The sequence below is a fragment of the Lonchura striata genome, chromosome 3 (genome assembly GCF_050655825.1).
Source record: "Lonchura striata isolate lonStrDom1 chromosome 3, ASM5065582v1, whole genome shotgun sequence".
Classification (NCBI taxonomy): Eukaryota; Metazoa; Chordata; class Aves; order Passeriformes; family Estrildidae; genus Lonchura; species Lonchura striata.
The window spans coordinates 113,869,289-113,892,462 of record NC_140705.1 but is presented as its reverse complement, the minus strand read 5'-3'; the positions used below and the strand labels follow the sequence as shown (position 1 = coordinate 113,892,462).

At 47.9% G+C, this 23,174-nt stretch overlaps 2 protein-coding genes across 7 annotated transcripts in view; one reads left to right on the top strand and one right to left on the bottom strand.

The window, feature by feature from the left end:
- The first annotated feature begins 814 nt into the window (after positions 1 to 814).
- On the top strand, positions 815 to 21,673 carry UGP2 (UDP-glucose pyrophosphorylase 2). Of its 3 annotated transcripts, none has more exons than XM_077781836.2 (10): positions 815 to 865; positions 7,019 to 7,146; positions 7,686 to 7,793; positions 14,493 to 14,678; positions 16,091 to 16,224; positions 16,813 to 17,110; positions 18,085 to 18,282; positions 18,986 to 19,228; positions 19,601 to 19,705; positions 20,601 to 21,673. In XM_077781836.2, exons 2-10 carry the CDS (start codon positions 7,033 to 7,035, stop codon positions 20,706 to 20,708), a joined length of 1,494 nt encoding a protein of 497 aa, XP_077637962.1. In that variant the 5' UTR covers positions 815 to 865; positions 7,019 to 7,032; the 3' UTR covers positions 20,709 to 21,673. The 3 variants fall into 3 exon arrangements, with proteins under 3 accessions (XP_077637962.1, XP_077637961.1, XP_077637960.1); XM_077781835.2 differs by having other exon boundaries at positions 838 to 878; XM_077781834.2 differs by lacking the exon at positions 815 to 865 and adding an exon at positions 1,241 to 1,446.
- Position 21,674: 1 nt separating this feature from the next.
- The window catches only part of VPS54 (VPS54 subunit of GARP complex), a 45,552-nt gene continuing 44,052 nt past the window's right edge, over positions 21,675 to 23,174 (bottom strand). For all 4 annotated transcript variants that reach the window (XM_021555839.3, XM_085576142.1, XM_085576143.1 and 1 more), the window contains one exon: positions 21,675 to 22,809. In XM_021555839.3, the coding sequence (XP_021411514.2) occupies positions 22,704 to 22,809 (106 nt within the window). In that variant the 3' untranslated portion in view covers positions 21,675 to 22,703. The remainder of the gene's footprint in view (positions 22,810 to 23,174) is intronic.

The following is a 23,174-nucleotide window of genomic DNA, read 5'->3' as shown; positions in this document are numbered from 1 at the left end:
GCTCCAGCATCCTCCCGGTCCCCGCTCCCGGGAGCCGTGTCCCGGCGCTCCAGCATCCTCCCGGTCCCCGCTCCCGGGAGCCGTGTCCCGGCGCTCCAGCATCCTCCCGGTCCCCGCTCCCGGGAGCCGTGTCCCGGCGCTCCAGCATCCTCCCGGTCCCCGCTCCCGGGAGCCGTGTCCCGGGCGCTCCAGCATCCTCCCGGTCCCCGCTCCCGGGAGCTCCGCCGGTGCCGGGTCCCCGCTCCCGGGAGCCGTGTCCCGGCGCTCCAGCATCCTCCCGATCCCCGCTCCCGGGAGCCGTGTCCCGGGCGCTCCAGCATCCTCCCGGTCCCCGCTCCCGGGAGCCGTGTCCCGGGCGCTCCAGCATCCTCCCGATCCCCGCTCCCGGGAGCCGTGTCCCGGCGCTCCAGCATCCTCCCGGTCCCCGCTCCCGGGAGCCGTGTCCCGGGCGCTCCAGCATCCTCCCGGTCCCCGCTCCCGGGAGCCGTGTCCCGGGCGCTCCAGCATCCTCCCGGTCCCCGCTCCCGGGAGCCGTGTCCCGGCGCTCCAGCATCCTCCCGGTCCCCGCTCCCGGGAGCCGTGTCCCGGCGCTCCAGCATCCTCCCGGTCCCCGCTCCCGGGAGCCGTGTCCCGGGCGCTCCGCCGGCCCCCGCCCGCCGCTCCCGCCCGCCCCCCGCGGCCGCCGCTCGGCGCGGGGCGGGGCGGGGCGGGGCGGGGCGGGGCGGGGCGGGGCGGGCGGCTCGCGGGCCCCGCCCACTTCCGGCGGCGGCGGCGCGCGCGAGGGGCCCGCCGGGACGGGCGCGGGCCCCGCCCCGCCGCGGGGGAGGGGCGGGTGCCGGCCCCGCCCGCGGCGCCGCAGGACGAGGTGGGCTCGGCCGGTGGGTCCGGGTTCGGCCGCTGGGTTCGGGTTCGGGTTCGGGTTCGGGACGTGGGCTCGGCAGCGGGCTCGGCGCGGCCGCCGCCGGCACCGCCCGGCCGCGCTGAGGGCGCCCCGCGGCCCGGCCCGGCCCGGGGCCGCGGCGGGGCGGGGCGGGGCCGCCCCCGGCCTGGCTGCCGCGCCGGCCCGGCCCGGCCCGGCCCTTCCCGGAGCAGGGAGGAGCCGCGCCGGGAGCTCCCCGGGGGAAGGCGGGCGGCCCGGCGGGGAGGGGAGGGGAGGGTCGGGGGTGGCGAAAGCCGGGGCGCGGCGGGTCCGCCTCTTCCATTGATGAAATTTAAATTGCTCGGGGCTCGCCGCCCGCCCGCCGGCCCGGGAGGGACTGCTCGGCGGAGGGCAGCGCGGCGGGCGGGCGGGAGCTCCCAGCGAGGCCGGGCTCGCCGCCTCTCCGCCGCAGCCGCGCTCCGGCCCTGCGCTGCCCGCCGCGGGGCGGACCCCCGGGCGAGGCGCCCGCTGTTCGCCCGGGTGCTCGTTTGTTTACTAAAGCGCGAAAATGTCGGCTCTCCTGCAAGGTAAGCGGGCGCGCTTTGTTTTTCTCGGCCCCTCCGCCGTGCCTCCGGGCTGCGCTCTCTCGTGGGTCCGCGCTCCCGTGGCTCGGGGGCGGCCGCCGGGCTGCGGTGTGGCTGCCCGGAGCCGTGTCCGGGATGCGGCGGCGGGGCCGGCCCGGCTCGGCTCGGTTCGGCCCGGCCCGGCTCGGTTCGGTTCGGCCCGGCCCGGCTCGGTTCGGTTCGGCCCGGCCCGGCTCGGTTCGGCCCGGCTCCGCTCGGTTCGGCTGTGCGGGCGCACGGCGGGACCGGGCGGCGGGCTGTGCGCGGCCGGGGGCTCCTCGCCAGCAAAATCTCCCCTGTCCGCTAAGCCTCTGGTAAAGTTGCGGGAGGATGGATGCCGAGGTTGAATGTCTTCCCTATTCCTTTTTTAAACTTATTTTTCCCTTTTTTTTTCCTTTATTTATTTATTTATTTAATTATTTTTTGTTTTCCCCGAGGCTTGAGTGTGTTTTGGCGTTTTTTGATCCCGGTAGGCTCCGGCGCTCTCCTTCTCCACTCCTCTCCGCATGTGTGAGCGTTTGTGTGTACGTGGTGTGAGTTTTGGATTCCCTGTGAAACAGGGGACCAGCCCGCAAGAGGTCATTTTGGGAAGAAAAATTACTTTGGTGCATTGCCGTTGCAGTTTTCTTTCCCTGTTTTCCTGTAGTCCTCGTGGTGCGGGTGTGCTTTTTTGGTGATGAAATCTGTGCCTATAGGGTTCCTTAATATAAATCCACGCAGGCCTGTCAACAAATGTAACGCTGCCTGCAGAAGGAGCGCGAGGAGGTCGTTTGCTGTACAAACTTGGGTGTGCGGGCAGCTGAGGGCCTTGGCAGGCTCTGGGAAATCACTGTCTGTCGCACAGTGGATGTCCAGGGCTGGACAATGCTGGCTGTGTGAAGGCATCACCTGTCTACAAATGCCCTGTGACACCTGGGCACAAAGCAGCCAGCTGGAGGAGGAAGGTGTTGCCGGCAGGTTGCTCAACCGGCCACTCTGAAAGTTATCAAGATAAGCCCTTGTGAAGTTGATTAGGAAAATAGATTGCTGTTTGTTCTTTTCAAATGGAATTGGCTTATCTCGGACTACTGCTGAAGGTGGCCATCTTGCAGAGAAGTGCTGTTATTTCTGAAACAGAAAGCTGTAGAAACCTATGTAATGATCATAATTGGTTTTTAAAATATTACCAGAGATTTGACAATCCTGGAAGCCTTAAAAGAACCCCAAACCCACTGTTTAGATACTCTTTTGTCAGGCCAATAGTACTAAAACATGTTGTCATGTCAAGTGATATTTTTAGCATGAGGATCATCTGCTAAACTGGGAAATTCAGCTGTGTCTGACTGTAACACCTAAATTCTTGGTGTGTGCAGCTGGCAGGAGCAGGTTCCTAGGTTGCAGATTTCTGAGTTAGCTCAGGCTAACGTGCTCATCTGTCAAGAAGAGTCCGGGCACAAAGGTTTCACTTCACGTATGCTTCAGTTCAGCATGTGTTGGCAAATTTTGCCTCTAGTAGTAGGAAAATGTTTTGCAGAGGCTGAGTGGGTATATTCAGTTCTAAAATTCAAAGTAGTATTCGTTAGCATTGCATGTTATAGTGTGGGTATTTAAAGAGACAGACTTCTCTCCCAGCCAGAGATAAAAATTGCCTTGAACTTTAAGCGGAATCATTGGAAGTTAAGGCATTCACTCTGTACCCTGAGCACAGAGTTCAAGGGTAGAGCATTTAAAGTTTAGCTGGGTGTTGTAACTTACTGGCCACCCTTCTTGGTTTTTATGTGTTACTCTGGCTCCAGGGAGACCTAAATAATTTTCTGCTGTAGGCCTTTCTGAATGTTTACTTGTGTTGCAAAAGTAATCACAATTCCTGACCCTCATCCTGAGAGCTTCCCTACTTTTTCATGAGAGAAGTTCTTGACTTGTCCCACAACTCCCTCCTTGTACACGTAGTACCAAGGCAGTGAAGTTCTTTTCTGAGTGGATTAATGAACGAAACTAATCCATCTTAGCGTTTTCTCTGCTTTTAATGTAGAATGAGAGGAAGGACAGCAGAAAGGAAATAATGTGCGAGCCCCTCAGTAAGAGGTGACCGCTGTTGTGTTCTTGTGCAGTTTTCCTGAGGAGATCTGCCCCTTGTATTGTTTCTGGTGGTGTACAAAGTCCTCCTTTCTGTTAGCTTGCTCTGATATACCGTGATTTGTTTTTTTTTCACACGGCAGTTATAAAATTAGACACCATAAACCTGCCAATACTCTTGTGTGTGCTGTGGCTCGTGCTGTGAGGGCAGGGGCCAGGTTAGCAGTCAGAGCAGAGCACAAAAGCCTGCTAGAAATAACAGTGGGTGGGGGCAGGAGGGTTGGAGTGAAATTCTCCATGCCTCAACCAGCACCATGAACTTGACTGAAGTGCCGTGCCGTCTCTGCTGCTTGGGGGAACACTTTCTACCAAAGGCATTAACGTGAGATATCCTGTGTGGCTGTTTCTGCACAGCCCAGTGTTCTCTGAAGTCTCAGCTATTTAGTCATGCTCTTCTGGTCTGTGCTCATTTCCTGTGTGGGCAGGTCCCCCAAGAGTCTTCCACTACTTTATCCCACCCTTTTCTTATGTCTGATGAGTGTTCAAGAGCACTGGTTTCATAAAAGTGGGCTTAGGCTGAAACACGAGGCATTGGTTGCGAAATAGCTTGGAAGAGACATTTCTTTTTAACATAATTTGGGATTTTCTTTTTTGGCCACAAGTATCCTTGGAAATATTTTCCTGCCATTATCCAGCACCCCAGCCTCTCATCTGATTTTTAGAGGCACAGTAACTACTTTTCATTGTGGCCTTAGGAAGTTTTAGTTGCCTGCAGGGAAGAACTGCTTTCAGCTATGCAGTTGCACTGGCCTTTCAACTTCCTTGTTACGGCTGGGTGAAAAGGGAAATCAGTCTTCAGCCAGGCTGTTAAATTCAGCTGTAGTTCGTGTTGAAGGACTGCAGTTGTCTTTCTGCCAGCTGTAGGCTGAGATGTGTGAATACCAGCTCCTTCCCAAAAACTCTGAGGGGCAGCGGGAGCAACTAGAGCCACGTTCACTCGTCCATGCTCCAGTACTGCTTTGGGGAGCCTTTAAAGAGAGCAGCCCAAGTCCTGGTGGTCATTTCCAAGGTAAATGCTCAAAGCCTCTGCCTCACAGTGGCGTGTTAAGAGCAGAAGAGCTGTCGCTTGCTGTTTCTTGTGGCTCTTAGTTTCAGTATTCACATTCTTACCTATGCAGAGTAGATACTTTCCTTGTACCAGGCAAACACGTGTTTTTGTGGACTCCAGCCATGCCCTTCCTCTCTTTTCCCTGTAATGATAATAACTGGACTAACAGCACTAGCAGTGCTCTGCCTCAGCAGCTGTGTCCTGACACACCGGCTGTGGATGAGGCTGAGGGGTCGCAGTAGTTGATAAATGTTGAATGCAAAGCCTAAATATCCCCCACTGCTGATGAAGGGTAGGGCACTGGCAGCTTTGGCAGGCTGGGGTTTGGTAAGAGCTGTCCCATCCAGCTGCTGCTCTGCGTGCTTGATGCCTGGTATTGGAAAAAGCAACAGGTCTGCTTTGCTTTCCTGTGAGGATGTTGGTGATCAAACGTGTCTAGTATTTGCTCATTCAGTACTTGGAATATTACCGAAAAAAAAAAGACCCCTAAACTAGGACGTTGTCATATATTTACTTTTACCATGCCTTTTTATCTCTGTTTGTTTGTGATGTTGCTTAGTCTCCAAGTGCCTATTTCTGGTAGACACAAGTCTTTTTGGCTAATATGAGCAGAACGAGCTTTTCCTATTGCAGGGCAGCCCCATGAGGGGAGGCTGCTGTGCCTGCCTCAGCCCCAGTGTGTTCCACAGCACGACCGACGGTCTCTGCTGGGACTCGGGATTTGCAGAGTTCCTTACCAGATGTGTTGCATCACACTGGGAGGTTCAGGTGTTTTACAGGTCGGCCAGAAATGAGGCATGGCCACTGTTGTTGATGTTGTAACAGAAGTGGTGTATGATAACATGTTGCAGGGAGGATTAGAAACATATGGAAGCATCTCCTGGCAGTTGTTTGGGTGTGCATCACCCAAAGGGCAGGAATGAAAGGAATACTTGTAGCAGCTTGGTATTAAGCGTGAAGCTGGTACAGACCTCCTTGTTTTTCTTGTAGGAAAAAGTGGTTCCTGGTGGAGAGCTGTCTGTGTTTTTACACGTTTGACCCGGAAAGATACACCTAACAGGCTTCCAGCTCTTACCTGTTTTTACTACTAAATGAAGCATTTGATTTAAAAAAGGACCTGTTGTCCAGTGTGCTGTTCATCTTGAGCTGGTGTTTTCCCGTGTTGCACCACACATACTATGTGCACTGCAGCACTTGTCTGTCTTTTTTTTTTTTTTTCTCTCCCTCCCCTACCTGCAAAACAGTGCAGTCAGGAAAATGGCTTCTGTGGGCTTCAAAGCAAGGATTAGATACTGTCACTGAGGCTGAGGCTGTGGAATACTTTGCTTAGAAAAATAAAATAAAATCAAAATTGCATTAAAATGAACCATCTTTGGCTTTCTTAGACGTTCTCAATAGAAGAGCCTTTTAATGCATGTTCTCAATTAGTAGACTTTAAATGCAGGTCCCTCTTCTAACAATGTTTTCTGTCAGTGTCACTCTGTTCACTTGTAAAGTTTCCTCCTCTCCCTTTTTTGCACTAGTATTCAGGGTGTTTCTAAAATCCAGCTATATTTGGCAATACATCACTCTCTGTGTTACAGGGAAGTGATCACTCAAGGGATTTGGCAGAAATTAAATTAACTGAGGTCTTTAGAGAACATACTCAGAATGTCTTTTGAGAATACGCTCGCTTCCAATGCTTTCTGTTGGAAAATAAAGTCATGTTCTCTCCTGGTTCTTCCTGCAGGGTAAACTTCACAGAATATTTGTGTATTTGCTTTTTTTCACGTTTGTGGAGTTTATCACTCTCAAAAACAAAACAAATGCTGAAGTGATAGACAGCCCAATTTTCTAGGTTGCTTAGTAACTGAAATGCATGCTGTAGTGTGAAAATACTCACAACAAAGTAAGGGAATGTTTACTGGAACAAACAGAAGATCCTATGAAAGTGCACTGTGTAAATAATTAAAGCTTGTGTTTTTATTTGCTTGTGGAACAGTACTCTACATAATTTTTCAGTAAGAAAATTCTTTTTTGCACTTCTACTAGACAAAGTGTGTTGATGTGGTAGGATGTGGCTTCTCTAGTAAAGTGCAGTGCTGCAGAGTTTTGGATACTTCTTGAGATGGACCTTTGGGATACTTCTGAGTTTTGAAAGAAGGGTCATTATTCTTTGGGCCCAGTTTAAGATCTGTTCCCCGAGTAACTGGGGACAAAACCTTTGGATTCCTGGAATGCTAGCACAGTGATAAAACAAGACTGGATTTTATGAGTTTATCAGTCTTTTTAAAGAAAACTGAAGGCTTTTTGTAGTCTAAATAAGCTGGTTGGGGTGGGTTTTTTTGTTGTTTGTTTGCGTTTTTTAAACATTTTCTTGTGTTTTTATTGAAGATTTCAGCAAAGCAATGTCTCAGGCTGGCTCCTCACAGTTTCAGGAAGTCATTCGGCAGGAGCTGGAGTATTCAATGAAAGTAGAACTCGATAAGATCCTTGCAACTGCACACTCAAATGAGATAGAGGTAAGGAGCACAGAGTGGAGCTGCTCAGAGCATGACAGGTGGGATCCAGGACACTGAGGCAAGTCTCAGAAAGGAGATAAATCACAGATTTCCAGGTCCTTATTTTTAGGATGTGCTCTGATCCTGGGTGGAAGAGTAGCCAGGTTACAATGTCAGCAGTCTCATTTGGTTCCCTCTAGATTGGGTGACAGAGTTATTAAATGTTTAATCATCTTTAGTTATTAAAGGTTCTGTGTAATCTTCAATGGATTACAGAAAGGGAGGGTAAAGCTGTTATCTTAAATCTTGGGCCAGATTGTAATGCTTGTGATTTTGACAAAAGACTTGTGTAGGTTTCCAAGTTGGTCTTGTACTCAGAATTTTAGTGAAAATGAGCTTTTGGTAACTTCTGGAATTTTACCTGAAGTTTAGCATGTCTACTTCAGTGCTAATGAAATTACTCTCGTGAATAGACTGTACATCAGTTTGTAGAAATGCTTCTGTGATTGAGTAGGTGTGCATTGACTACCAGCATTAACTAATACATTTCTTCTTTGTAGCACACCAAGAAGGACCTGGAAGGATTTAAGAAGCTGTTTCATAGATTCCTACAAGAAAAGGGACCATCTGTGGACTGGGGGAAGATTCAGAGACCTCCAGAAGATTCTGTGAGTTGTGCTTAAGTGACAGTTTGTAAGGAAAATAAAACTGATAACTGCTACTTGAAGCAAACGATTTATTCACCCATCAAATGGGTCTATCATGGTTCTGTAAAACCACTTTGGGTTCTAACTGAGAAATAATTATTTGTTGACATATGTTGTATGTCTTCCTGAGCATCAGGTTCTGCTTACCATATGTATCAAGTTCTGTGGTATTATTTTGTGAGCTGCTCTGGGAGCAAGGGAACAAAATGGGACAGATGCCACCTCACCATTTGGTGCCTTCTCTGGAGTAAACCTGTGTTAGAGGGGGAGTAGGGAGGACCCTTGTTCCCATTTCCCTGCTGCCTGTAGAAGAAAGTTGCACATCTCATCTGAGACTGTTTCCAGCAATCCTTTATGTTTAATAATTTGAAAGGGACATATGGCAAGTGGGCTGGGTAATAGATCTCATTTAGCAACTTCTGTAACCTGCAGCAGCTCAGCAAAAGGGAGGGATCTGAAACAAGGAGTTGACTGTAGGGGGTTTTGGAGCCTGATTTTTCTAATGTTGTCTATGTTGTTGTAACTTATAACCTGTAATTTGAGCTGCTGAAAAAGCACTATGTATTTTCTCAGCACTGTTTAGTACAGAAATAAATACTTCCTATTAAACCTAACCTCATTTTACTGATTCATCAGTGGCCTCAGGCTGTCCTTTGACTCTTGTGTAAAAATGCTGTAGTTGTGCTGCAAACTCTTGCTTTTCCCAGCCCAGTGATCTTGGCATGTTGCAGGAGCTGTGTGTGCTCCCAGGCCTGTGGCTTCTCTGAGGCTCTCTGTGTGCCTCAATCAGGCTCTGTTCCCTGTGAAAGGCAGCCTGTCCAGTTCCTTCCAGAACTGATGCAGGGCTGCTCTGTAAAGTGTTGGAAGAATGATGCTGTTTTAGAGCAAGTCTAGGGTTTTTCCAAGGTTGAGTGTTTTCTTTTCACTTCAAAAACATGTGATGTCTCTCTTTCTGTACTCTAACAGTGAATGAAGTGTTGCTTTGGAGAGAGAAGTCTGGCCTCAATGAAGAAGCCAGGGTGGGAAATTGGACTTCTAGATAAGATGACTTACAAGGAAGGCTGAAGAAAAGGGATTTTTTTCAGTGTAGGGGGGCTGAGATTCTGGAAGGCAGATAGATCTTTTAAATATGTAGGAACGGAGTTAGGACAATCAAAGGAATAAACTGTTCCCTGTGCCAAGAGAAGGGATTAAATTACAGAAGTTTGATGCAAGTGAATGGCTGCTTTGTGGAGAGGAAGAGCTGTTGTCTATTTTTCAAGTTTTGCACTCCTTCAGTGGAAAAACTTACAAGTTCTCTAAAGTACCCAGGCAGGACATCTGGAGCAGATGTCAAACTGGAGGTTGTGGTAAGGCTCTGAAGTAGACTGGGGGCATATTCCCAGGCATGGCAAACTGCTAAAAAATAACTAACTTAAGGTCACAGAGGGCTGAGTGGAGAAGGGCAGAATTAGAAAGAGTATCTCTCATTTCCTTATGACCTGTACTGCTCATTCTCAAATGTATCCCTGTGCTATGTAGCAACTTTTGATGAGAGAGAGAGAAAGGTAAGAATTCTGCAAAATCAGTGACCTGCAAAACCAGGTCACCTGTGGTGTGATGAGATGCATGCATGATGGGAAATGAAATTTTGCTTCCTAGCATGAGCTCTAAATCATGCTTGTGCCACAGAGGAGAGCTAGGGCAAAATATCTGCAAACAAACTTCCTTCCATGCCTTCTTCACTTCATAGTAAATACCCCTGTTTTTAGGGATGCTTGGACTACCTGGTCTGACAGGACATGGCTTTGAGTGCTTATGAAAACTGAGAGCAGAGTTAAATTTCTTTATTTTTTTCTTTTCTCCTTTCTGCTGACCATAAGATTTCTATCTCTCCCTGCTGTATCCACTCCCTCCTTTTTAATGCATCAGTCATGTCAGGGGCATACTGTGGAAAATGAAAAGGGTTCCTCATAAGACACATTCCAAGGGATCTCCTCCCAAATCATTCTTTACTGAGGAGTATGACTTATGGAATTATTAAATAAAAGTCGATTTCATAAAGACCAGAATTTCAGAGTTACTGGTAGCTGGTATGGGTAAGAGCAGTGTGAGCTTTTAGAAGGGGTAAAGAGGGATAACTTTTGAAAGACTGCAGTATTGAGTTCTTTGGGACAGGTATCCATCTGTGAGCACATATTCCGAGTGCTTCTTTTCAGTTCCAACTGAGTTTTCTTTTCCTAGCTATAAAACCTCAGAGCATATTCTCATTCTGCTCCTGTTAGAACAGCACAGGGGTTGGTGTATAGAAAAAATGTTTGCTGGTAATCTTGCAAATGATTTATAATTGCCTGTAGGGATGACCTTGTTTTATGAGGTGGTGGGATGCTTGGCTGCTTGGAGAATTTCACACTGCAAGGATCATGGCCTAGAAAGCACCAAATTCTTTGCAGTGTGAATTTATTTGCCTGTGATTGTTTTGGAGAATTGCTTTGCTGCTGGGAGTTCTGGCAAGTCTAATCTTCAGCTGATCCCCAGTAGAGCAAAAGGCATATGTTGGGGTATCTGTGTGCCTCTGTGTGTATAAGCACACAGACATACGTGTGTATCTGTGAACACAGGCACACAAAAAATCTGCCAAAGTGTGGGTTGGTTGATTTTTTTTTTATTTTATTTGTTTAGCAGCTTTAAAAAGTTCATGAATAGCTTATTGGATTTATGGGCTTTGCCTTTTAGGTGGGGAAGAGTGTTTCAGGCTTTTGCCCAGTGCAAAGGGACAGTGCTGTGCAGAAGCTGAATTTCTGATGAGACTTCTTTAGGCCATCTAGTGTGTTATATTTGTTCTCTGAATGTAGCTTCTGCTTCTTCCTGAAGACAAATAAAGTCTCCTGTCAGTAAATTGAAACAGAATTTATTGCTTTATAGTATTCCTGGTTTTCTCTGCAAGGGAGATTTCATCCCTGACCTCCATGTTTTCAGTGTAACAGCTTATACTGATGACAGTAAGAGAAGATTGAACCCATTTCACACTATATTGGTAAACCTCTGCCTTGTTTTTTCCTTCCAGATGCTTTGCTTTCATATGTCCAAAGGCTTGCAGTGATAGCTGGCATAGTTAGGACCCATTACTGTCACAGTCTCCAGAGAAGAAAGTACACTGAGAGTGCCAGTTAACAGGGAGAGGAGGTAAAGAATGTGGACATGGCAAGTGTAACTTAATCCCCTCGATGTAGATTGCAGCCATCTGTTTGTTTGAATTGGAAGCAATAGCAAAGTCCTGCTGGGAGGCCTCTGAGAGAACTGCAGTGATCGAGTTAACCTCAGAACAGCAATGCAGAACCTCATCTGGGATGTAAAGAGAGCATCCAAAGCAATGTGAGTGTGAAAGGAGCTTGTCTATTAGAGCCTTTGTTTTTTTTCTTCCCCAGAGGTTGGATTCTTGTCTGCAGCTCAGGTTGTCACCTCAGCGAGTTATATCAAGAAGGAAAAGAATGAATGTTATGCCCTTACTCAAAAGCTAAATATCTTCATAATCTTCAACTTTGGAAACAGATTTTAAGGGTTCATAGAATTGTGGAATGGTTTGGAAGGGATCTTAAAAATTGCCTTGTTCCAGCCCCCTGCCCTGCACATGGAGATTGCTCCAAGCCCTATTTAACTTGGCCTTGAACACCTCCAGGGCTGGGGCAGCCACAGCTTCTCTGGCTGATCTGTTCCTCTGCTTTTCCACGCTCAGAGTAAAGAACTTCTTCCTGAGATCTGATCTAAATCTCTCCTCTTGCAGCTTGGAACTATTCCCCTTCTCCTGTCTGTATCAGCCTGTGTAAGAAGTCTCTCTTCCTCTGTAAGCCCCCTCTAGGTGCTGGAAGGTCTCTCAAAGCCTCCTCTTCTCCAGGCTGCCCACCCCCAGCTCTCCTCACTCTGACCCCACAGGAGGGTTTTTCTCTCTCCCATCACTTTGTGGCTCTCCTCTGCACTGCTCTGACAAGTCCACAGCTTTCCTGTGCTGAGGACTCCAGGCCTGGGTGCAGCACTGCAGGTGGGGTCTCAGGAGGGCAGAGACCTTTTCATGTGCTGCTACTTCTACAAGTGTCGCTTGGTGCTGAGTGAGTGTTTCCTCTGACTGCAAGTACAAATTAACTAATAGGGGCCTCCTCCTTTCCGGTCTGCCCACGGTGACAGCCCTGATGCTCACTTTGTCTGTCTCTGACAAACTCTTGCAAGCCTCCTTGCAGTAGGAGTAGGCTGCTGGAATCTGTTAGTCAAACTCCCAACATTGCCTCATCCAGGCTGTTCCAAGAAATCACTTCTGTGACACTGGCTGCAAAACAAAAGAAGTTGCATATGTCATCTCAGAGCAGTCCCAAAGCAGGGCTGCCAGACGTGTCTCAAGTGAGTAACACTGCAGCCATGCATCTGTAAGGCATGTCATTCCTGCCCCTGGTTTTTCCTGAAGAATTTCCCCATCAGCATGCACTTGTCAAGCACACAGTTCCAACCCTTAAAGCAAAAACTGATTTTTATTGCTGTGGAGCACTTCTCCAGTTGTGTATAGGCTTGTAGGTGTTGAGGTATTTGTGCATTTTAGTGCCTGCACATGGATTGATAGCACTGGCATCCAGCAGTCCTGGTGCTGCAGCATTCCTGCTGGAACTTGGCTTTTTGACATTTGTTATTCTCTGAATTAAAGACCCTTCAAGATCCACGGCTTTATAGCCAAGTTGACGTTTCCAATGCCTGTGCCAGAAGAAACTGAAACATTTAGTGAGGCTGAGTCATAAATTTTGTGTTGTAACTGGTGAAACATCCGGCGAGCTGAGTCCTTGATGGAGCTGTTACCTTCTCCAGGACTTCTACTCTGAACATTCTGCAAAAGCTGCTTTCAGGCACGATAGTGAAAGTATCAAAAGGTAGTTGGCACTTTAGCAAAAGCAAATTATTTTTGGGGCTGTCTGGCCCTGAACTGAGTGTCAGACTTTCTGCTTCTTGTAAGTGATGCAAGAAGAACATAGTGAGACTTGAAAGTTGAGATAATTTTTTTGGATGTCAGACAGTGTCAGAACATCATGGATGTGACTCACATCCCACCCAACTAAAGCTCAAGATGAGATGTTTTTAATCCATGTACAGGTCTAATGCAGGGTGTTACTGACCTTGGAGTGGATGGGAAGCAGTAAATCTGAGTCTCTGTAGATCCTGCTGGTAGCGGGATGTTCATTGAGCTTCCTGGTGTACCTCCAAGACATTAAACCCAGGATTTATCATCTCATTGTTAATGAGAAGAACAGTTGTTTTTCGGGGTGTTTCAGCCTGGACATAATCTCTGTTGTTGACAAAGCACAGCAAGAGTCCACTTTTTGTGCACTTCTGTTCCTGAAAAGTTCTTGGCAGTTTGGAAGGAAGCTCCTGCCTGTGTCCTCATGAAATGACAGTGATTGTGGTGCTGCTTTCTGTCCCAGCCACGAGACCTCCACGTCGAGTTATCCTGCAGTGCATCCTATAAGGTGCCATGGGCAGAATTTCCCTCCTGTGAGGGATCTGCCCTGATTGCTGCCCACGGTGTCCTGGAATGCTGGAATTGCACAAGCTGTCCTCTCTACCCCCACATATCCCAGTAAAAAATATGACTCTTGTTCCAGGGCAGTGTGAATTTCCATTTGAACCCCAGCCCTTGCCCAAAGCAAACACAGCTAAAAAACCACTCTGTATGTATTTGGTTTTGGAAACCAGCTGTGGATCTTACACACCCCTTATCAGAATTAAAATAATGTTGTAGCAGCTAGAATGCTACAGCACTGGAACACCAGGGCTTTTCTTCAAAAGAAAATCTCTAGAAAGGCAGGCTAAAAGATAATTATATTGACTCTGGTATAACAGTTTTGGCATGATTCTTACTGTGGCATTGTTACCATTATTTCTTTGACTTAGGTGCTTTGAGTTAGGGGACAGCAGTACCTAATGGGAGGCATTCTGTCATTATGAGCCTGATTTTGCTCTCCATCATGAGCCCCAAGTGTAACCCAGACTCTGTCCTTAAACCTGTAGGAAACAGCTGTCAGTGAGGCAGAAGATTTCCTGTAAGGTCTATTATGAGCTGGATGAACACATTGTGAAAAGAGCAGAGTAAGAACTGGGAACGCTCTTCCACTCTGTATCAGTTTAGACTGAGTTAAAGAACCAACATTTTCCAAAGAACGTTGCCTTTGACAACCTCAGAGTGCAAAAAAAAACCAAACCAAAAAACAACAATCTATGCATGTAGAGCCTGGTTGTTAAATTGTGGCCTGACTGAAGGGGGAGAGGGGCTGTCCTATGGGGCAGTGAGTTAGAGGGTCCCCAAGGAATCCCCCTGCCCTGCTGCAGAGCAGGAGCAGCGTTGTGACAAGTGGCCTGACTTCTCCTCATCTGCATGAAGCTTGTAGTGCCTGGTCACAAAGTCTATGGAACCTCTTGAGAAAAGTGGTTATTCTTAAAATAAACCAGGTTTTTAGTATCATAACAAACCAGGTATTGTAGACTCACTTTGCAGATGCTCTTTAGTGTTATAAGGCGTGTGAATAAATGTGGATTTTATCACCAGATTGTAAGTTTTGAAAGTTTTTCAGAGAATGCAATTTCTTTCTGAATATCTGACTGCTGGCTTTTTGGTTCTTGTTTTGTTTTGTTGATTTGTTTTCCCAGATCCAGCCCTATGAGAAGATCAAAGCCAGAGGCCTGCCTGATAACATTGCTTCTGTCTTGAACAAGCTGGTGGTGGTGAAGCTCAATGGTGGCCTGGGCACCAGCATGGGCTGCAAAGGCCCCAAGAGCCTGATCGGGGTGCGGAACGAGAACACCTTCCTGGACCTGACCGTGCAGCAGATCGAGGTACGGCCTGGCCAGCTGGGAGGGAGCACTGCTGAGCTGCTCCTGCATGCCTTGCTGGCAGGGACCCAGTGCAGGCCTGCCAAAAGGAAGAGGAGAGGGAGATGAGGTCTGGTCACGGTGCTGGGGTGAAGAGAGAATTCCACTGGGAAGAACACACACAAAGGGGACTGAGCTCTGTGCCCCCACATGTGTTAGCACAAGTGTGCTCCAGCCTGTGCACACCAGCCTGGGCAGGGGAGCGTGTCCAGGAACACAAGCAGTCACACTGTAGAGCTTGTCTGCCCTGGGGAACTCCTGGGCTTGTTTCTGACTCCTCCAACTGCAAATTTATCTTTTCAAAAAAGGGTTTTTTTTTAATGTGCGTTAGAACAAAGCTTTTCACAGCAGCTCCAAGTTCCTTCGTGCATTTAAACTCTTGCACTGGAAGAAATTGTTGGCATTTTCCTCTGAAGAAAGAAGAGCAAAAGAAAATAACAGCTGCTGCTGTTGGGAGAGGACATTTCAGCTGATGTTTTTAATGCTGAATATTGCTCTTAGAGCAGATATTTAAGACAGTTATTAGAGCAGGAGGTGAGGTGTGCCTGGTTTCTGGAGTGCCAACAATGTTTGCCTCAGTGTGGTGTTGTTTGGAGTGGCTCTCCCATGTGTGTTAGATGGTTCTATGGCAAACACAAATTTATATCCAACTGGTGCAGCCCTTTCTCCACAGCATCAATGTGGAAGTCTCTGACTCCACCGAAGTGTAATGACCGCAAATGCTCCAGCAGAGGAGGGTGAGCTGATACATAAAGCTTAAAATTCACCAAAGGGTTTTTCTCTTTTCCCTCTGCACCTTCTGTTTCCAGTGGAACTGTTGTGATCTCCGATGTTTTTGCCTTTGTTGTGCACGTGGGAATGCTGTTACATATTTCAGCTCCATGCTATAGATTCCCAAATAACTAACATGGTGACATTTCATTTATTACGTGCTCTTGATACAATTGTCCATCTCTCAGTCTGCTAAGAAAACGTGGAAGTGCTTTCTGTGCAGAGACAGTGTGGAAATGTCACCTTGACAGACTGCAACAATTTGACGGAAAACATGCTTTTTGTAATCAACAGTAGCTGAAACTTAGTGATCATGTTGTGGCATCGTGGTTTCAAATTTTAGATCTCAATGCAGGTTTAAAAACAAAGATTCACTAATTAAAAATACATTAATTAGCGTGGGTCTTATCTTTACAACTAACAGGGATTTATTTTCCTTTACCTGATGATTTGTTCTTTTTGTAGCATAAGTGCATCTCTGTTTTTTTTCTCATGCATTCATTATTTCCAGTCTGTTTCACCTAATTTCTTTCTCCCAAAATCTCAGGTGTCAGGAGTTAAAGCTAATAATACATGCTGAATTTACCATTTATTTCCCATCTCAGCATTTAAACAAATCCTACAACACCGATGTTCCTCTGGTTCTCATGAATTCCTTCAACACAGATGATGACACAAAGAAAATCCTGCAGAAATACAGTCACAGCCGTGTGAAGATTTATACTTTTAATCAAAGCAGGTATCAAAAAACTTCTCCACTTGGGGTAGAAGGAGACAGCTTGTTTTTCCATAGCCCAGATGGGGTGGATTTGGGTTTGAGGTGCTGGGGTAGCAGTGGTGTCCTCATGCACAGACTGAAGCATCAGGGGGTTGGGCAGTCAAGGACAATGTATAAAATTGGGGAGAGGGGCATGTGTGGGCCCCAGTTTCTAAGAAATGTATAAATAGTGGTGTACTGGCTGCTGGCCCCTTGATCCCTGAATTTGCTGTTTGTGCCCTTGGGCTGTGGAGGGAGACAGGCCATGGTTCCTTATGAAGAACAAACTAATCCAGGTTGGGGTCAGAGGGGTGTTTGATATGCTCTGCACCTGCCTGCCAGAGGAAAGTTGGTTTGCAGTGTGGCCTGAGAACTGTGCCTTTACATCCTGAAGTAGATTGCATTCTGCAGCTTCTCAGTGACAGCTCAGAATTTGGGAGGATCTTCCAGTTCAGAATACTCAGGAAAAGCACACCTCCAGAAGCCCATAGAGCTGCACCTTAACTAATATTTTTATTTTATGGTAGTCTGACTCTGGTGAGGATGTAACAAGACCCATTGTCCTCACAGGTATCCCAGAATTAACAAGGAAACTCTGCTGCCAATAGCCAAGGATGTCTCTTACTCAGGAGAGAACACGGAGTGCTGGTACCCTCCAGGCCATGGAGACATCTACGCCAGCTTCTACAACTCTGGGCTGCTGGACAACCTCATTGCAGAGGGGAAGGAATATATTTTTGTCTCCAATATAGATAATTTGGGTGCCACTGTGGACCTTTACATTCTTAACCACCTCATGAACCCACCCAATGGAAAACGCTGTGAATTTGTCATGGAAGTCACAAACAAAACCCGGGCGGATGTGAAGGTAAAGGGAGATGGGTGAGGGTCATTGGTGGCCATCTCCAGCCTCCTCTGAATCCATGGATTCAGGCATACACCCAGTCTCCTCACAGCTATTTTAGGCACCATTTAACACATCAGCTCAGATCTAATTTGAGATGCACAAAATCAGCAAGTTTAGGAAGTTCTAATTCATGGAACAGATTTGATCTGTACTCTGGACAGCAGCAGATGAGCAAAGTCTGGGCTGGCCTGGAAGCACGAGGGATTTGTGCAGGGTGCAGGTTACAACCTCTGCACCTTCTCCAAACTCACCCACACTGGGGGCAGAAGCTTGAAGGTGGAAGCTTGGAGACAGCGCTGAGGGCTGGGATGCAGCAGTCGTGTCTGACAGGAAACTGCCCGAGCCTCCTCCCAGCCCTGCCCTGCCCAGCTCCGTGTGGCACAGCTGCCCACCTGCTCCTGCCCCAGCCCTGCCTTTGTGCCAAGTCCAGGAGAGACGTTTCTCAGAGCTTTGTGACGTGTATCAATACCTGTAGCCTGCAGTAATTTCTCCCGCTACTGTGCTCTGCCTCTCTTCTTTCGTGTGTGAGAATGAGGATTTGGATTTTCTGTGTGTTTATTAGGGAAGCTCTGACTTAGCCCTATAAAAGCACAGCAATGCACTGTAAGGATGCTTAGATTTGATTTAGCTTTTGCTCCATCGTCTAACAAAGTACTGCTGAGGGTGATTTTTGACAACAGCAGCATTTGCAAAGTGTTCCCAACAAGCTTCATTAAAGGAATTAACTGTCTTGGAGTGCTGAAATGCAATCACTGAACAGTCCTGACTACTTTAAACATGCTCTATAATTAGTAACCTGGTAGCTGGTTACTAAAAACAAGAAATGTGTTTTCTCTGGGGTTTGAATGCCAGCAGACTTAGCTGCCTGTGTTGAGGGGAGGATTTCTCTGGCTTCTCATGAACAGGACTGAAACCCTCTCATTTGGCCCTCGCAGGGTGGCACGCTGACGCAGTACGAGAACAAGCTGAGGCTGGTGGAGATAGCTCAGGTCCCTAAAGCACACGTGGATGAGTTCAAGTCCGTGTCAAAATTCAAAATATTCAACACCAACAATCTGTGGATTGCTCTATCTGCAATTAAGAGGCTGCAAGAGAAAAATGCCATTGACATGGAGATCATTGTTAACCCAAAGGTAATCAGCTGGCAAGGGCTTAGAGAACACTGACCCAAAAAAACTTGTAGTTTCTGGGTGGGTAACAGGCACTGCTGCCTCACAGAGCCAGGCTGGGGGTGAGGGTGGAGCTCTGCCTGGTGCCAGGACCTGCTCCATGTGATCCTGGCTGCAGTTCTGGGCACCAGGACCTGCTCCATGTGATCCTGGCTGCAGTTCTGGGTGATGCCAGGACCTGCTCCATGTGATCCTGGCTGCAGTTCTGGCTGCCAGGACCTGCTCCATGTGATCCTGGCTGCAGTTCTGGCTGCCAGGACCTGCTCCATGTGATCCTGGCTGCAGTTCTGAGCGCCAGGACCTGCTCCATGTGATCCTGGCTGCAGTTCTGGGCACCAGGACCTGCTCCATGTGATCCTGGCTGCAGTTCTGAGCGCCAGGACCTGCTCCATGTGATCCTGGCTGCAGTTCTGAGCGCCAGGACCTGCTCCATGTGATCCTGGCTGCAGTTCTGAGCACCAGGACCTGGTCCATGTGATCCTGGCTGCAGTTCTGAGCACCAGGACCTGGTCCATGTGATCCTGGCTGCAGTTCTGGGTGATGCCAGGACCTGCTCCATGTGATCCTGGCTGCAGTTCTGAGCGCCAGGACCTGCTCCATGTGATCCTGGCTGCAGTTCTGAGCGCCAGGACCTGCTCCATGTGCTCACCTGAGTTTTCTCTCCCAGACTCTGGATGGAGGCTTGAACGTTATCCAGCTGGAGACCGCAGTTGGTGCTGCTATCAAGAGTTTTGAGAACTCTCTGGGCATTAACGTGCCTCGCAGCCGTTTCCTGCCCGTGAAGACCACCTCGGATCTCCTGCTGGTGATGTCCAACTTGTACAGCCTTAACGCGGGGTCGCTGACCATGAGCGAGAAGCGCGAGTTCCCCACAGTGCCTCTTGTCAAGCTGGGAAGCTCCTTCACAAAGGTAAACACCTGGTGCTCACTGAGGGAAAAGTGAGGTTTGCTTTATCTACCTCCGCACAGCTGGGCCTTCCCTTTTGCTCTTTGTGAAGGCTGTGGGAATGCAGATTCTTGCTGTGGATGTTGGGTGCTTCTGCAGTCCTCGGGGGAGGTGAGCTGGCTGTGTGTGCTCCCCAGAGCTGCTGGGCAGCCCCCCTACTGTTCCTCACGGTTGTTTCTGAAAGAAATCACAATCACAAAGTAGCAACTTCTATATTGATTCAGATGTAGGTTATAGGAAGGATCCTGAAGTGTATTCAAGAGGCTCCTCCTCCCACACTTGTCTTAATCCACACATGGCTTTAAAATGGTCTCTTTTATTTTCTCTTTCCAAAAGGTTCAAGATTACCTGCGGAGGTTTGAAAGTATTCCAGATATGCTGGAGCTGGATCACCTCACGGTTTCAGGTGATGTTACATTTGGGAAGAATGTTTCATTAAAGGTGAGTGTGCAGTGGGGATGCTGCTGCAATAAACATGGCTGATCTCTGCTCCTTGGCAGTTGATCCTGAGGCAGTGCCTGCACAGAGTCCATAGGAGCACTCCTGGGAATTGGGAAACTGGCCCAAAGATGGCAGAGGCCGTGGCTGGACAGTGACCCTTGTGATGGAGTGCAGGTTGTTGCTGCCAGAGCTGCTGCTCTGTGCAGGCCCAGGTTTATTTATCAACCCTGAAAGCAGCACAGACCTCACATCTCTGTACAACAGTACTGCCACCTCTGTCCTTTGGCTCAGCCCCACCTCCCTGCCTAGCTGGCCTTACCACCCCTTTCAGGCCCTTTTGCATCGCTTTGGGGTTCTCAATTTATTAGTAAATAGTGGAGCTGAGCAAGTTAGTTTCTCTCAAATTCTTCCTTAGCATCTTGCCAGTCCTGGCAGCACCTGCAGTTCTCTGGGGCAGTTTGGCAGCTGCCAGGGGTGGAAGGTGGTGCTGCATCACCTGGCACAAGCTCAGGCTGTGGGCTCTGAGCTGTCCCTCTGTCCCCACATTTGCTGTTCAGGTGGAACAGGAGCCTTCCTGGGATGCACCCAGGGTGGGGGAACATTTTTCCACTTCAAAGCAAGCAGATAAGAGCCCTTAGAGCAACCATGTCTTCAATTACAGTTCTGCTTGTAGGCTGATAGATCTAGCATGGTAATTACAGAGGTTCCAGTAATGCTTGTTTAAAACCTTTGTTCTGGGGGGAGAAGACCCCCAAATGTGTGTGCAGAAACAATACAACTAAATGCATTCAGGCTCTGGAGGGGTACACCTGACTGCAACAGACAATCTATTCCCTCCTTCCACATCAACAGGTACCAGGTTTCTGAACCCTTGTTTTCCTTTCTGTATCCCCAGGGAACAGTGATCATCATTGCAAACCACGGTGACAGGATTGACATCCCAGCTGGAGCTCTACTAGAGAACAAAATCGTGTCTGGCAACCTGCGGATCCTGGACCACTGAGTCCAGGAGGGGGCTGGGGCTGCTGTGCCCAGCCAGCCTCGTCGTGCAAGAACCTTTTAAGCATTAGAAACCTAAGTACACAGAGGGCCTATGCTTTGTCATCTTCACAGTACCCTGCAGTATTAATTTTAAATTAATTTCTCTTGCTTATCTTTAAGCAGCCACATAAGCGCCATGGATGTGCGTAAGCAAAGCTTCAGTCCTTAAAGAGATTCTGTAACTCAGTTAATATAACCTTGAAGTGCAATACTGTTTGTCTTGCGGGAAGATGGACAGATCTTCTTTGATAAGAAGTTCAGAGGCTCACCTCGAATTCAGTAGTTTTGAATTGCTTGTAACTGCAGAAATAAAGCTGTGAAGCAATACATGTGGGACAAGATGGTTGGCAACTCCTGTGACGTTTTAGGAAGGCACAGTTGAAAACCAAAAGTTTCACTACTGCTAAACAGGCTCTTAAAACCCTGTATTTCATGTGCTCACAACCTGTAGCCCTCTTCAACCCCTCCCAAACTACAAGTGGGATGTCCTGTCCCAGTTGTATGTCGAGGTACTGGGGTAAGGCTGTCAATACCTCCATTTCCGTATTGTGAGAGTGGGAATCATCCGTGTTCCAAACTTGCCCAAAGAATACAATACTTGAGAAAAATGCCTCAGTAGCTACGTGTGGTGTTTGCTTTTTCACATCCCATTTAAGACTGGATCTCCTGTTAATATCTTAATCTTTGATCTGCCCTCTTTTTTCAATAAATGGATCATGTTGACCGCACCTATGTTCATATTGTCACAGCCATGTATGTTAATTTATCTTCTCTTGAGTTTCTAAATTTGTACAGGAATTGAAATCCCTGTCCTGATCACTATTGATTTCTTAATGTTTCTCTTGTATTTACATGCAGACAACTTTATTTTATAAGCTTAGTATAACACTGGTATGTATCATTAAAGAAGTTGGTCTTTAAAAACAAGTGTGATTTTAGAGCTTTATTTTGACTGACAACGAATGACACGTGTTGTGCTCCCAGGTCAGCAGGCCTGGCTGGGGGCACCACAGGCACACACACACTGCAGCAGGGACCACCCCATCAGACATGACCACCTCAGGGTCAGGCACTCGGCCGGGCTCAGGTACAGAGGTGAGGTGAGAAACGCAGGCACTTGGACTGAGTACTGGCAGCCTCCAGTCTGCTAAAGGTAGGATAAAAGCTCCAGAACACATGGATTGCAGCTGCACTCTCCTGCACAGTGCAGCCTTTTATAAGCAGCCTAAAAACTTTAAAATTCTTCCTGCCCCGTTCTTGGTGTCGCTGTCCCTCCCCTTGCAGAGGCCATGGGCAGCTGGAGGTGGCCATCCTTACACCAGCCCTTTTCCCACCTTCCAGTTCCCCCAGGAGCCCCACTGCTACCCTGTCACTGCTTAGAAAATCACCTTGTCTTCAGATTTTAGGTCCTGAGAAATCCCCTGGAACAAGACTGCTCCCTAACAAAGCTGGATCCTATATGCGAGCAATCAAAAGACATTTATTTATATAAAGTTCTGTAAAAAAATAAATTTTAGAACAGCATAGTTTCATAGAGAAAAACATTTTCTACAGAGTTCCAACTGCAAGATTTTTATATTGTACCATCATTAAATAAGGTGGGACACCATGTGGATTTCATTGCACTAGAAGAAATGCAAAGCATCTTTTTAATATAAAGATATACAGAGCATTCTAGACAACTACAGCTGTGTTACAGCTATGTGTTCTTTTGGATTTGGTCCAAAGAAACCTGAGTCTGTTTCCAGAGAGAATGAAAAAACATTGCACAGACAGCTGATCACTTGTTTCTTGCTGAAGGACACTGAAGGATCTCTCCCTGCAGCTCCTCTGAGTCTGAGCTCCCCGGCTCAGTCCTGCCCTGGCTGGGCTCTGGGCTCAGTGTCCCCTCGCTGTCGTCGCTGCTTGAAGAAAGTCAGTCTGTGGTCAGAGCCAAGTGACTGCTCCCCATGGGTTATCACCTCTTCTGCTCCCAGATTTCAGCCATGTTTAGATCTAAGTTGTTAAGGCCTTTCAGAGCTTGAAGGTTTCCAGTGTAAAAAGCCACATCTGAGGTTACCAGCCTGCAGTGAAACACACAACAGGATCAGAATGTGACCCCACCACATCCAGCTGGAGTGCCTGGACAAGCAGACAGGGTTTGTCCAGGGCTTTGGCACACCATTGCTACAACACATGTTCACATCCTATGCCTGGATTACATATTTTAAGTATCAGTTCAAAACTCAATGCTATGGATGTGGTTTATTTTACAGCAGCGATCATCCATAACAGGATTACTGCTGGGGGTAAAACTAGTTCTAGGGAAGGGAGATCAAACCATGAGTTTAGAAAACAGTAGGAATTAGGCATCTAAAACTTCTATTCTCTTGCTGTAATCCCAGGCTTATCTAGACTTAAACCCCCAATTCTATTCCAACTAATAATA

Bases quoted from the DNA above. Each gene is read 5' to 3' on its own strand.
- UGP2 (XM_077781834.2), top strand. The intron at 19,229-19,600 runs GTAAACACCTGG...TCTTTCCAAAAG, and splicing joins TGGGAAGCTCCTTCACAAAG to GTTCAAGATTACCTGCGGAG. The intron at 19,706-20,600 runs GTGAGTGTGCAG...CTGTATCCCCAG, and splicing joins GGAAGAATGTTTCATTAAAG to GGAACAGTGATCATCATTGC.